At 39.0% G+C, this 15,766-nt stretch overlaps 1 protein-coding gene across 1 annotated transcript; it reads right to left on the bottom strand.

Moving 5' to 3' along the window:
- Positions 1-4,751: 4,751 nt before the first annotated feature.
- On the bottom strand, positions 4,752-13,605 carry TMEM184C (transmembrane protein 184C). Its single transcript, XM_056855374.1, has 10 exons — positions 13,455-13,605; positions 12,347-12,477; positions 11,714-11,750; positions 10,923-11,128; positions 10,085-10,159; positions 7,817-7,910; positions 6,970-7,082; positions 6,135-6,234; positions 5,174-5,345; positions 4,752-5,036 (listed from the first exon to the last, which is right to left on the bottom strand). Exons 1-10 carry the CDS (start codon positions 13,569-13,571, stop codon positions 4,774-4,776), a joined length of 1,308 nt encoding a protein of 435 aa, XP_056711352.1. The 5' UTR covers positions 13,572-13,605; the 3' UTR covers positions 4,752-4,773.
- Positions 13,606-15,766: the final 2,161 nt, after the last annotated feature.

Raw genomic sequence — 15,766 nt, 5'->3', positions numbered from 1 at the left:
CAACTGCAAAAATTCCTTCCTCCCTGCAAATACAAGATACCTATCTACTTTGAGAAAACCAGAATAAAAAATTATTCAGAACTCAATTAAACATGACTGGTTATGAACTTATACAACCACTGTGGTTATCTTGTGCAGCCCTGCTTCAGGTGCCTCTGCTTTTGGAGATTAAGAAGGTGGCAACCTGGGAGAGGGCCTACCTAGTCCTGGTACCAGAACTCCTCCCACCCCGGGAGACTCATCTGTCCGCTTTTGTTGCCCTCTTCTGTCATTGAGTAAAAGGTTTTTTTTTTTGTTTGGAGCTTCCTTTGTGATCCCTCCTTTCTGCCCTCTGTTGTAATTGTTTGGGATTATATGTGTATTGTAGCTTTGGTTTTAATTGTTTTAATTATGTATAGTTTTTTGTTGGTTGTAATGGTTTTTAAGATGTCATTGTCACTGGCAATCAAGATCAAGTATTCCCTGTTACTTGTACTATGTATGGTGCGAAAGCTGGACAACGAAGCATGCTGACAGAAATAAACTAAATTATTTTGAAATGTGGGGTTGGAGGAGAGCTTTACTGATACTGTAGATGCCCCCCCCCCAAAAAAAAACCCCAAATAAGTGGGTCCTAGATCAAATCCAGCTTGAACACTCCCTAGAAGCTAAAAGTGACTAAACTGAGGCTATCATATTTTGAGAAGGCTCACTGGAAAAGACAATAATGCTAGGAAAAGTTGAAGGCAGCAGGAAAACAGGAAGACACAACATGAGATGGATTGACTCTATAAAGGAAGCCACCACCCTCGGTTTGCAAGACCTGAGCAAGGTTGCTAATGATAAGACATTGATTCATAGGGTCATGAGTCGAAAGCGGCTTGGTACTTAACATGTCATTTTATTATATACATTTTTAATCTGTTAGCTGCCTTGGCGGCCCTGAGGAGGGCAGAATTGTAGGGTATAAATTTTGTTAATAACTCTACTGTTAAGGTTTGTGATAAATTTAGTAGGACAACCATAAATAATAGTACTGTGCAGCCTATAGATCTGTTTAGAGAATGCAGAAACTTCCACCGTTCTAAACTGCATGAAGATTCAATTTATATATATATATATATATATATATATATATATATATATAAAATCACTCCACTCCCCAAAAATCCTCACAAAGTAGTGACTGCCAATCAGTTGTTTTCTCATCAGTTTAGACAACAGCTACCCAATATGCAGCCTGCCTGAGATTTTTAGCAAAATAATTGATCTGTTCAACTACAGTTACATACAATAAGTATTATGAAGAATTGTTGACAAAGGGAAAATAGGTATGACCAGTGGGGACCTTTTCTTCTAGGGTTGCCAACCTCCATGTGCGGCCTGGAATCACCTGGATGCCTTTGGTCTAGATCAGAGGTTCCCAAACTGTGCTCCTAGGAGAACTTGATGCTCCGCAAAACCTCTAGTGCTCCATGAAAAGATTGGAAGGAAAAATACTACTGTCATTCGGTTTAGTATATAGGTTCTAGGTGAAAATTAGTGCTCCATGACAAATTTATGTCCTGAAAAGTCCTCCATGACTCCAAATGTTTGGGAAACTCTGGTCTAGATCAAATATCTCCAGGTGATTTCACAACTTGTTGAAATGAAGGTGTATAATCAGAAATTGCCAGCCCACACACATGCCCTTTTGGTGTGTGTGGGGGGTTCAAGTTCATGATATCCAACATTGGATTTAAGAACCAACTGTCCGTTAGCACCTGGGTCCCTTAACATTTTAAAGGGCCATTATTTTCTATAGAATGTGGCCTCCAGTTGAAAGGCCAGGCATAGCATGTAGTAGCCCTTTCAAGTATAAAAGGACCTAGGTACCAACAGCCACCTGATGGCTGATACACCTGGTCTCCAGGCCCCTCTGAACCAGTCCCAGGACTTACCTTGCAGGCCTTTCCAGGGGTGCATCCCAAACTTCTCAGCACTTTTAGGGCCCTAGCAGCAGTGCAGCCTAGCATGCACCCCACCCCAATTCTCTCAATGTCAGGGGCTAGGCAGGCCACTACCAAAATCCAAAGACATATAGACCTGGAATGCAGCCCCAGGGCTGGTTCAGAGGGGCCTTTTCATAAGGGCAGTAGACCCAGCCCCAGTAGGCCTGGTCTATAGTCCACAGGAAATTACAGCTGTTAGACTTGACTACAAAGATATATATGTGTGTGTATACACACACACACACTTCTCCACACTCTGAAGGCCTAGTCTACTGGTCATTGGCTGTTCGTTGGTACCTGGAGCCCTTTAAATTTTAAAGGGCTACTGTTCTCTATCAGAATAGATCTGGCCTCCTTACTGCCAGCAAATAGCTGACAGGCATGGGGTCCTTCCTTTGTCTCCCTCCCTACTTTTAATTCCATATGGGGATGGGCATTTTTTATTAATTGGAAGTATTGTCCTAATACTTCCAGAACAAGACTCCTGACATCAAACTAAAACAATCATGCCTTACCCAATTTTCCTTAAGTGTACACCCTAAGAAGACATCTCAGCTACAGCATATTTTAACCTAATAATTTCTTTTGAGAATGAGTAAATTCAGATCCAATGACAGATTCAAAAAGCATAAACAGATCCATAATTTAGACGATCATGACAAAGGATGGTATTTTAATTAAGCTATATTGTATGAAGATCTGGGAAACATAGCTATTATGCATTTTTGAATCTTGCTCAAAGCATACTCGGGCAGAGCAATCCTCGAGAGGGTGGTGGAAAGGTCTGTGAAGCCAGTGTGACCCCTACACCAGAGTTAGTGCCATGTGGCTAAACTGCCACTAATGCCGGCGATGGGGAGCTGTGCGGAAATGCCACACACGAGCACCAGTGCAGCCACCGTGGCGTTTCCCCGGCACAAGGGCTCACATCAGCATCAAAGAGGGCGTTCCTGGGTTGGGGCTCACGCCTTGAACGCCATCTTTTGCCAATGTGAATTTCCACCTGCAAAAAGGAAGACGCAGCCCCATGAAACTGCATGGAGCAGTTCCATGGGGTTTGGGGAAAATACCATTCCAACAAGGCAGCAAGCCGCTCAAGAGGCGGCAAAGCTGTGCTGTCCCTGAGCCCACTTCAACTACCCCCTTTAGCACTGTGCTCCTAATAAATCATTAGAAATGCACTCCAGGAAAGAAATACAGGCTGGCAGCTCAGAGAAGTGTCTACAAGGCACTCAAGCTGTACATTTTTTTCTTAGTAATGACATCTTTGGGGCCCACAGAAATTCTTGTCAAGTCACTTAGAAAAGGGGACCTGTTTTGGTCATCTCCTGTTGGAGCATCTCACATTAAGTGTCTGACTGGCAATTCTGGGGTTCTAAAATTCTGTTCATGTGTAAAGTAACTTGCCGAACAATTGCCTTTTTCATGTTTGCATTCAAGACAATACAGAATACAAAACAAATGTTTAAATAAAATTGTATTTGCTTATATACAATAAAGGCAATGAATAAGTATGATTTCCTGTTTTTCCAGTTTCATTTAAAGATGCATCAAATTTAGCCATTAAATATGCAGCCTAGTGAATAAGGCCAAGTATTTACAAGACACACTAGTACCGCAAAAGCACTTGTAAGATTTCATTGTAGCAGCCACAAATCAGTTTAAAACCTCCATGACTTTAAAGAGCATCTAAATCCTGAAAAATAGGGGTTTTCTCCCTCTGAAGATGCCACTTAATGTAAAACTTGCTTCCAGCTTTCTACATGAAAGTAAGATGGCAAGCATGCAATGCAAGTACAAATGTAATAATGAATCAGAAAATCCTCTTCATTTAGTCAGATGTGCAATAAGTCCTTAGAACAATACTAATTTGTTACATTCCTTAACTAACATCTTTAGTGTTACTTAAGATAAGTTGATTAGTATATTTCCCTTCAAAAAATTGACTAAGAATTCAAGATTAAGAGGCATTAAGATGGTATCCATGTCACAGAATACAGATTTGATAAACCAGTGGGAAATATTCTACATGAAGTGAGAGAATGCAACAGAAACAAAAGACTGAGCAGGGCTTTTCTTCCTCCCCATGTGCTAAATGATTCCATTTTATAACACTAATTAGGATGCCTTTTAATTCACTCCCTCTGGAGCAACTCCCAGTCCAGCAACTCCCAGTCCATTGAACAGGTAGCTGAAGATGTTTTGTTACTGTACTGGCAAGCCACCAGGACATATGCAGTTTAAATTCAAGCACTTCTGCTTAGTTGGACTGTACAATAGGCATGCTGGTACTGATGATGATGATCGCAGGAGTACCAACTCAATAGTTCCATAAGAAGTCTTGATACATTCGAGACAATGTTCTGGAATGGAACAAGTACAAGTATTAAAGATTCATTGGTTTGAAGGAAAAGTTGGGAAGATCTTAGGTCTTCTACCTCACCTCTGAGTTTTTATTTTAAACTGTATCTTTTTCAACTCACTAAATTTCATTACAAACCTGAGCTCAAAGTTTCCAAATATGTTCCATAAATTATTTTACCAGTTTAATTCAATGATGATTTAATACTAAGTTGTATCATTGTGCTGGAGTCTTAAAACTATGTTTGGTATGTACATTTCACCTCAGCATAGTGAGGCTCCATTCCATATATATAATTCAAAGAATCCGGAATTCGAACCATCTGTGCTAAATGTCTTCTGTGCTGTTTGTCACAACTTGACACATCTCTGGGAAGAATTGGGGGCAGTCCGAAGTTTAAGCAAATCCTGTAACACATTTGAAAAAAGAACGGTTGAACGTTTAATCCACAATCTTTTCTGTTGGAACACGGGAATCTTCTCTCTCTTCCACAGAGCTATAGAGTCCATCCGAAGTTGGTTCAGTAGGCATTGTTGGAGTCACAGTGTGTCCAAACCCTTGATAGTGACCCATAGGAGATGATGGTATGGAAGAGGAAGCAGAAATTGGGTCTTGAGTAGATGAAGACAGTAAACTTGTATGTTCATCCTGTTCCTGATCTTCACCAAAAAACATTTTCCTTGGTTGGCCAAATACTGTCCTTCCTAAAAACAAGACATTTTAGGTAGTATTTCCTTGGCTGACACTACAATTAGAGAAGTACAAAAACTGGCAAAATAACTTAAGTAAATATATTTTATTTGCCAGGGACGCATTTTTTTTACTTGAATGTGTCACTTACCAACATTGCGAACCTGTTCAGTTACATCTGCCCTGATATCAGAAATATCCCACATTGCAAGAAAGGAATCAAAGCAAGAGCCTTCTTCAGCTTCTTGAACATAAGGCTTGTAGGAAAAACTGTAGTGGTGAGCAATTGCAGCAAAGAACATCTCCACACAGATGATAAAGTCCTGAAATAAAGGGAAGTTCACTTCTGCTTAATTAGACAATTGCAGTTTTGCTTTGTATTCCTCACAGCATTTCCTTCATATATAAAGGCTGATTATTTTACGGATCAATAGCAAAATATAACAATATCTACAGCATTGCCAGCCAAAAAATTTTAATAGTCAAACTATGGCCTACAAACATTTAGCAATCTACTAAGACTTTAATTTCTTTACCGTATCTTCCCACTTAATCAGATAGAGGACACAAAACCAAGGACAGTGGCACCCTTCAAGAACCACGTTATACAGCCCACAAAGATGAACCAGAAAGCCAGTGGTGTAGCTTGCTAAAAGTTAACACTCACTACTATATTAGTCACACTGAAACACCAGTTTTAAGTTTAACCTCACAGGAAAATATAAAGTTAATTTCTTAGTTTTGTATTGTGGAGAAAGGAAACTCAAAATAATTGTTGTTGCACACTGACAGCCCATTCCTCAAAGGGGGGGCACGTAGGCAGTGGCCGGGAGCGGCGCAGCTGCACCGCCTTCGCAAAGGCTTCCTGGCCAGAATAAAGTGAAAAACACCCATTTTTTAAAAAAGTGAAAAATAGCCCCATTGACTTTAGCGAGGCTACACCAGCAAAGAGTGCAATCCTATGCATAAGTCACTCTACATAGGATTTCACTGCAAATGACTGAACGAACAGTAATAATACTTAAGGTGAAAAGGCAACTCAGTCTATTTCTCCCAAACTAGAAGGGTGTTTTCTGTTCAACTTTATATTCCCAACAGCTATTCCTACTTACTTGTAAGCCAGTTGCCACTTCTTCTACACTCCTCCATTCCCATGTGTCATGCTCAGAGATAACACCAACTTTCACCAGCAATGCAATAAGTACAGCTTGCCTATAAAGAATATTGGCAATGAAAAAGTTTAGGCCATCATTATGCTCAAAACTCTATAAAAGGCACTGTTAAGAGACAGGTTCACTCTGTAAACAAGTCAGAAAAGTATTAAAATGCCAAGAAAGGCAACCAAACAGCACATCAGTGAAGTGGCTGAGTGGGACTTGGCAAATTCTGGTCAGTCTTCACACAGGAATAGTGAACATGAATCAACTAGGATAAAGGAATCTCTAGAGAGGCTGGTACTGGGCTGAGTGGCAGTTCCAAGAAGAAAAAAAAGTTTTTTTTCTCCATGATAGTGTTTTGAACACACACACTGTTGGTGCTAAATGTTCTGTTCACATTTTGGAAGACTGAAGACTCTACCAAAAAGCACAATGTTGCTAACTGCAAGCATTTTATATTCTCATTGATTTTAATAGATGAGTCATATGAACAAAATCTCTCACACTGCAATAAATAAAATTTATCAGTTTATCTTCAGATGGATCATGCTTTTATAAAAAACAAGTTTACTGTAATTTCTTTAGATAACAAAAGTACAAGACATCTGAAAACTTACAAACAGGGCATATTTAGATATTTATATACTACCACATATTTAGATATTTATATACTACCACCATTTCCCTTCATTGTTTTAATATTTAGTTTTGCTTTTAACAAAATCAATGACAATTATAAATACATAATTAAAAGAACGCTTGCAACTCTGCTTACAAATACTTCACTTACCAAAAAGAAACAAAAACCACCATCTTGACACACAGAAACTTGCCCACAGGTTTGATTGGGTTTAATTCTTCCCGCAGTACTTTATAAAACAGTACAAGGCAGTACATGGCAAACTAAAATAGAGGAATAAAATTCTTAGAACTCAAACGTATTTGTACAATGTAGGTTTTTTTGTTTTGATAAAATTAGTAAGTTGTCTAACAATGCAAATATTGAGTTATTCTTGTTCCAAATTATCTAAATTCATTCCTTAGTATACTGCTTCCAAAACCTAATTATAACATAGTAGTTTGCTCTTACAAGCAGACCAAAAAAAATCACTTACCTTATTCTTACTAGCACTACAGTTCTGTCCATGTCATACCACCCCCCAAACAGGTATCAATAAGTTTTCCAGAGCCAAACCACCCACAAATCTTCTAGCATGAAATAACCACTTGACCATATATATTTGTATAAAAGTATAAGTTGCCTGAGCTTCTTTCCAGAAATAGTAAAGCACATCAAACGTTTGCACAAGCATTTACATTTTATTGTTACGGCCATTGGCCAGCACAGGTGTGCACAAGCTTTGCACAAAGAGTAATGCATATTCAACTTTGGCAAGGAACCAGTGCCCATGTAAAACTAGTAGCACATTCTTAAACTGAGTTCTCAGCTAACTTTCTGCATAAATCTTAATTTTTCCTAATATATGAAGTCACATACCAAGTTCTCCATTTTCTTTATATGATTTATTTTTCACAGAACTGCCAGTATAATTTTTACTAAAATCTTGAATTGAAAACCAATGCAAATTAAATACACTGATAACAATCCAAAACAGATAGTAAACACTGTTACTCACAAGCTGAGACATATTGTTGAATATGACTAAATACGTCCAAGCATTTTTGAAGCTAAAGTTCCCTTCATCATATACTCCGAGCATTTCACAGATTCTGAAAGAGTTTAAACACAAACAACTGTTCAAAAAACTCAGGAACGATAAGCTCACAAGCCATTGGCAGAAGTGAGCAAGAATATTTCCATTTATCACAACTTTCTATTTTCAAAATGGTCTCAGAAAAAATGATAGAACCAAGGTCAAAATGTTACATGTGGCTTTCCTCTGAGGTTTAAAACAAACTAGTTTGCCACAACCTCCAAATTGGCAAAAGCCTCTCTTGAAATCTGGCATAAATTACTGTATTAAAGAAAATTAAAGGGCAAAGTACTGAAGTGCTTTTAAGTGGAACATGAAGTGAGGATACTCACAATGTAACAACACTGTATTGCATGTGATGTGTACGATGGCTGCTTTTGGCAGCAGTCCTGCCTGCATGTACTGTAACCAATGATTTGCACATTTTAGCTGGAGATTTTTAAAAGTCAGAGGCACAGCCTTCTAAAATTCTGGTTTCCCAGACAAAGTATGTACTGTTGTTTTGTTCTCTGTGTCCATTGAGGAGGTTTTACAGACAGGACTGGGGAATGGACCGTTTGCCGTAACTCCATCTTCCAACCCATGATCCGAATGCTTAATCTCAGCATAAAATGAAAGAAGCACTTTAAGCCTCCTGTCTTGTAAGCAACCCAGAACAAAACAGTTATGCCTATGGCAGAAAATAGAATCATAAGAGTTGGAAGGGACCACCAACCCCCTGCACAAGAAATTTGCATCTACCTTTCCCTCACACCCCCTGCGACCCCTATTCCATGCCCAAAATATGACAACAAAAATTCTCCAAGATCCCTGGTCAATCTGGCCTGGAGGAAAATTGGTTCCTGACCCCAAAGTGGAGATCGGCATTATCCTGGGCATGTAAGAAAGGGCCACGAGAGCCAAACACTGACACAACCATTCCTGCCCCCACCCCCATGATAAACCTAAGTTCACAGAATCAGCATTGCTAACAGATGGCCATCTTGCTTCTGCTTAAAAACATCCAAAAAGAGCCCACCACCTCCCAAAGAAGCCTGTTCCACTGAAGAACCGCTATAACTGTCAGAAAGTTCTTCCAAATGTTTAGACGGAAACTCTTTTGATTTAATTTCAACCCAATGGTTCTGGTCTGACCTTCTGGGGCAACAGAAAACAACTCCGCACCATCCTCTATATGACAGCCCTTCAAGTACTTGAAGATGGTTATCATATCACTTCTCAGTCGTCTCCTCTCCACGCTAAACATACCACGCTCCTTCAGCCTTTCCTCATAGGACTTGGTCTCCAGACCCCTCCTATGAGGAAAGGCTGAAGGAGCTTGGTATGTTTCGCCTGGAGAGGAGACAACTACAGGCCTTTCCTGTTGATCACAGCTGGATACCCAGTGACTGTATCTATAGACTAATCCTTGCTTGTAATGCTTACTTACAATCTCAGATAGAATATTGTCTGTACTAAATATATCACCAGCAATCTGGTCAATGGATGGTCTTTTTATCAGAAAGAATAAAATAATCAGATAGTAGAATATGCCAGTATTACTAAAAATTCTGTTAAGGGTTATTTAAATAGACTACCCTCTCCAGACTAAGAAACTGTTCTTTGATACCCTTCAGTAATTTCATAAGATATGGCACGGTAATCCAGTATAAAGATTATTACCTGCATGTGTAGAATATTGTTTTGAAAGGAACTGATTCCCTGTTACGCAAGTGACATTCCAAATGTATAATATTTTGTTCACATATAAAGAAAATTGGATCCTAGTCTGGACAGGATCTCCACTGAGATCAGATAAAGATACTATCCTAAATCATCATCTGTTACAAAGGCAACTGTGAAGTTTGAAAGGAACCTGAGGCAAACAGCAACTGCTTTTAGGTAAGCACCTCAGAAGTAAATTGCACCTGTTCTTTGTGCAGCATCAGTTTCCACAGTGTTCTGCATGCACAGCACTTTCACTGGAAGTCTTACAAGAATTAGCTAGTAGCCCCCTATGGCTAGAAGAAAATAAAAGCTCAGTGGAAGCTCTGCAGCACTGTCCTGCATCCTAATAGGTCTTTATAGTTAGGAGAAAACTGCAGTATCACCAGAACAGAAAGATGCAAAATGGTTAAAAAGAGACGGGAAAGTGACACAGAATATTATCTATATACAACATTATAAAGGAGCATGGTTCTTAATACTTACAAAGCAATTATAGTGGTGAATGGTCTGACAACAGTATACTGCAAAACTCCCAGCTTGCATCTGAACAACAACGCCCTGCAAAAAATGACACACAAAATATGTTAGTATAATATAGCAACACAAGCTACTAAGTACTTTTCCTTCAGACTATTTACATTGAGAGTTTTAATAAGTCTTTCATAGCCAAAGTGAGTAGACAGAGTTGTTCCAAAGACAACCTCCTCAAATAAAGTGCAATGGAGAATTGAGATCAAAATAACATTTTAACAAAGAAAATATAAAAACCAATTAAGTGAAATAATGTCATTGTTAACAGCGAGTTATAGCAGCCCTCACAACCTATTATGTATTTTTCAATCCATGTATATAAAAATAGCAGCTAGCATTTCCTGCTAGACTACTACTTCAGGTAACAGTTAAGAGATCAAGTTACAGATAATAATCCATTGAGTCTACTTTCTCATCTCAGAAATTCCTGGTGCTTTTGCCACGATACTGAAATCACAAGATTGCAAAAATGTGTGAATATGGCAACAGAAAGAAATTATCCTAGCATTTATAGTCTCCACAAACATGGGGGAAGGTAGAAACAAGAGTTGTTAGATAAATAAAAAGAAGGGAAGGGTAATTCTACTACTGGGGTTCCATGCTTCAACATTCAGAAATTTTGACAGATCCTTAGTCAAAACTTATCTACAACAACCTCCTTCAGCCAGTCACTAAATTAGAACAATTTATTACAAGGATTTTTTTTACCAATGAAGAACTTTCCTGTAAGGATTTCATGATCTCTACTAGATCAACTTCCACAAATACTCAGAAAGAGAGAAATACTTACTCTCCCATAGGCCAAGGTGGACAGCAGCACAATGGTGGTAAATGTTTCTGCTGATCTTTCGCTTCTATAATTAACACCAGATTTGGATATCGATTGGTCAGATAATTTGAAAGAAATACCATGAAGTTATAGATGACATAGGCTTCATAGCATTCTCTACACGTATCCACATAAATTGCAATTTTCGGATATTTCAATGCTATCCACTATCAAGAAAGAGACATTAAGAAATCAGACAAAAACCCCACTGTAAACAGATTATACAGAGATTACATATTAATCACACATTCAGTAGCACAAAACCTCAGTAAAGAATTTAATAGTTAAAGAAAATGTATAGTCCTATTTTAAGCATATCTATGTGAAGCAAGTGCTGCTGAATTCAACAGGACTTACAAACACCCATTACAACCTTTGTTTGCCTCGTTGCTGTTAGGTATATAATGTCAGTGGTATGCTAAATGATGTACTGAAAAGCAATAATTTGGTGTCTACCCATATGACTTATAGCCCCATATTAAATATAGATGCGTGTGTCCAAGTTCAATTACATAACATGCTATTATTTATTGTGATAGCCAATAAGAGCAATACACTTAAAATACTTTGCATCTCCTACTTCTTTGACTAACCTTAATGGAAATTATTTGACATACACACACATTACATTTTTGTAAATGAAATGGTTAGTATATTAAGCAAAACCAGCCATATGAAAAGTTCATAGAACTATGAAGCTGGATTACATAGAACAGGGCGGGAAACAAGCTGACAAACTTGAAGACACTTACACTGTCTAGACTGTAAATTGGCACCATCCATAGAATCCTGTCATAACAAAACACATTTGCAATTAACCAATGTATTCTTTAATTGAGCTTATTGAATTTATATCCCGCCCTTTCCTGACTAGTCAAGCTCAGGGTGGCTAACAACCAAAATTGATACAATCAGTTAAAATACATATGACAGTATAAATTAAAACCATATTAATTTAAAAGTCTGGTTGACACACTTAATATTATTTAGTGATGCGGACAACCAGACTGAGAGAGGAAGGAGGAAAGGGAAAACAAAACAAAGATACCAAGAACTTTGAAGAAATAAAACTAGGGGTAGGTCCAGTATACAATATACCCATCACTACCTCAACCATAGACCTGGCAGAACATCTCAGTCTTGCAGTCCGGCCCTGCAGAATTGAACCGGGTGCTGTAGAGCCCAGATCTCATTTGATAGAGTTCCACCAGACTGGGGCCAGAGCTGAAAAGGCTCTGGTTTTAGACAGCTGGATACTTCTTGGGTCAGAGCCACCAGTACGTTATTGCTAGCTGTCTAACGCTCTCTGGGAGGTGTACTGGGAGAGGTGGTCGCATAGGATTTATATCGTAAAGGAAAACGTCCAGCAGAACAGATGCAGTTACCTTATTATAGGTTTTTGTAATTCAGGTTGAGTATAATGAACCAAATGTTGCAATATTCCCCAAAGAGATATTGGTATCGTCATCAGTAAAAAGATTCCAGCAATAAACCATGCCTTGGTTTGGATTCCAACCTTGAAGAACATAAGGAAGTGCAGATACATGAAATTACAGCAGAATATTCAACCAGTAAGGACAATATACTGGTGAAGCAATCCATAAAGTACATTCAAACTAAACTTGCTCACTCTAAAGCAACCCTACCACAATTAGAGCTGATGTGATGTAGAAGTTGGCTTAAACCAGCCTAGGAGATCCAGATTTAAATCCCCACTTGCCACAAAACTCAGTAGGTGACCTTGAACCAGTCATTCTGCCTGAACTTAACATACTTCCAAGTATCATGCTGAGGACAAATGAAGGGGAGAACCTGCATTAATTGGAGGAAGAACAGGGCAAATATAAAAAGGACCGATCTCTTCTACTAGAACAAATGCTTGCTTGCAATTGTTAATCATTACTTCTTAAAACTGAACTCTGATTAAGCACAAGAACAGACAAACGTCTAGTTAGGTACAACATCAAGCAACCAGATTCAAGAGAGGATTCACTCACCAGCACAGGCATAAAACAGGTTTTGCTTGTTTCTACACTAAAAGTCAATTTTGCTGTACTTCACTGGCTGGGAAGGATCAGGTCTGCATGTACACCTTATCTTTTAAGTAATGTTTTAAGGCAAAAACATTAATTAAATGCAATTAACAGAGAAACATGCAGAATGATGCTGCATCTCCCAGGTGTACACTCCTTGTGTATTTTCATGTACATGCGTCTTCTAAATTTTACTTTTAAAAAACAGGGACACATTTAACATTATTATGTAAAATAGCCATAAAACTCCTAGTACAGGGGTTTTTCAAGTAGCTCCATCTACCAGTGATAGTAGTACTAAGTAGTACCAGTAGTACTAGGCCTTCCCCACAGGATGCAAGCGGAGGCCTAGCGCCGGCGAGGCGGAGGCGGCGCCGAGACCGGCCGCTCCACTCTTTATAGTGGGGTCGTGGGGGGGGGGCGTCCGGAGCCCCTTCCGGGGCGGCCTCTCCTCGCTCACCTCCAGCTTCTGCAGCTCCCACACGCAGAGCGGCAGGGCCACCAGCAGCCCCACCACGTAGATGGTGGCCACCAGCGGCCGGATCCAGCGCCGCCAGTTCCCGCAGGTGCACGGCATGGCGCCGCTCTCGTCGCGAGGCCCCTCAGCGCCGCCCGGGTCCCGACGAGGCGCCCCTCCGCCGCCGGGTCACGGGCCCAGCACCAGGCCGGCCCCACGGCCGCTCAGCGGAGCGGACAACATCCCCGTCCCCCCCGCCGAGGCGACGGTTGCCGCCCGCCCCGCCCATCTGCCGGCCTCCTTTCGCCTCCGTCTCCCTCCGTCTCGCACGGGCGTGCGCGCGCAGCAACCGCCTCGAGGAAAGGGCTCTGGCGCCACGCCCCCTTCCCCCCAACGCGGGGCTGGCCGTTGGCCACGCCCCTCCGTCGCTTTCTTGACGCGCCGAGGGAGGCGCTTATTCTAAAGGCGGGGCCGACGCCGCTCACAAACAAACAAACAAACACACGCCCCCGCTTCGGGTAGCTATGCGCGGCTGCTCGCGAACTTCGTTAGGCTCTTGATCAAGTGTTCTTTTTTTAAAAAAAACGTATTCTCAAATATCAGTCGACGAGAAACAAGTTAGGAATGGTACAGTACAAATTATGCATGCTGCAGTGACTCTATATTAGATTTTACCCATTATATAACAATAAGTGTTATTAGATTAGATTGTACCCATTATAATATAACAATAATTTTTTTATAATATTTTTTTTATTTTTCTTCATTTAATATATCAACAGAAACAATATAATACTACTAATAATAAAAAAGTTAGGAATGGTACAGTACAAATTATGCATGCTGCAGTGACTCTATATTAGATTTTACCCATTATATAACAATAATTGTTATTAGATTAGATTGTACCCATTATAATATAACAATAATTTTTTATAATATTTTTTTTATTTTTCTTCATTTAATATATCAACAGAAACAATATAATACTACTAATAATAAAAAACTTAGGAATGGTACAGTACAAATTATGCATGCTGCAGTGTCTCTATATTAGATTTTACAATAATTGTTATTAGATTAGATTGTACCCATTATAATATAACATTAATAATTTTTATAATAATTTTTATTTTTCTTCTTTTAATATATCAACAGAAACAATATAATACTAATAATAAAAATAAGTTAGGAATGGTACAGTACAAATTATGCATGCTGCAGTGACTCTATATTAGATTTTACCCATTATATAACATTAATAATTGTTATTAGTTTAGATTGTACCCATTATAATATAACATTAATAATTTTTATAATAATTTTTTTATTTTTCTTCATTTAATATATCAACAGAAACAAGATAATAGTAATAATAAAAAGAAAAACAAGTAAAATCTCTAATTTAACAATAAAATGACTTCCCCCTCTCCCTCTTCCATCTAAAAATAAATTGTATAAACTTTTGGTAACGGAACTAATCCCAATATTATTTTAATTAACCTGTTCTTGTCGTATCTAACATTATTAAATCAGTACCTAATATAAACATTAATACAAAGTATAAATAAAGGATTAGATCAAACAGTATCCTTTAAATTGTCCCGTTAAAAAATGATTTTCACAGTACATTATCCAAGCCTCACATTCCCCCCAAAATTGTAAATTATCATTCAGGTTTATCAAAGCTGTAAGCTTCGCCATCTTGGTCAGTTAACATTAATAATTTGAGATATGCGGATGACACTACGTTATTGGCAGAAAGCAGTGAAGATTTGAAACGACCACTGCTGAAAGTTAAAAGAGAAGGTGCCAAAGCAGGACTACCACTGAACATCAAGAAAACAAAAGTAATGACTACAGGAGAATTATACAACTTTAAGGCTGACGATGAGGAAATTGAAATTGTTCAAGACTTTCTATTCCTTGACTCCACCATCAACCAAAAGGGAGACTCGTCCGTTCTTGTAGGCTATCCGGGCTGTGTGACCGTGGTCTTGATATTTTCTTTCCCTTTCAGAAAAGGGAGACTGCAGCCAAGAAATCAGAAGGAGATTGAGACTAGGAAGGGCAGCCATGAAGGAGCTAGAAAAGGTTTTGAAGTGTAAGGATGTGTCACTGGCCACCAAGACTAGATTAATTCATGCCATCGTATTCCCTATTACTATGTATGGGTGTGAAAGCTGGACAATGAAAGCTGAAAGGAAGAAAATAGATTCCTTTGAAATGTGGTGTTGGAGGAGAGTGTTACGGATTCCGTGGACTGCCCAAAAAACAAATCAGTGGGTTATAGATCAAATCAAGCCTGAACTGAC

This window comes from Euleptes europaea, chromosome 9 (assembly GCF_029931775.1).
Source record: "Euleptes europaea isolate rEulEur1 chromosome 9, rEulEur1.hap1, whole genome shotgun sequence".
Taxonomy (NCBI): Eukaryota; Metazoa; Chordata; class Lepidosauria; order Squamata; family Sphaerodactylidae; genus Euleptes; species Euleptes europaea.
This window is presented reverse-complemented; position numbering and strand designations above follow the sequence as displayed.

Coding starts and splice junctions, on each gene's coding strand:
- TMEM184C (XM_056855374.1), bottom strand. CDS start 13,571: ATGCCGTGCACCTGCGGGAACTGGCGGCGCTGGATCCGGCCGCTGGTG. Junction 12,478..13,454: donor GGGAGCTGCAGAAGCTGGAG/GTGAGCGAGGAG, acceptor ATGTTCTTCAAG/GTTGGAATCCAAACCAAGGC. Junction 11,751..12,346: donor TTACAAAAACCTATAATAAG/GTAACTGCATCT, acceptor TTGTTATGACAG/GATTCTATGGATGGTGCCAA.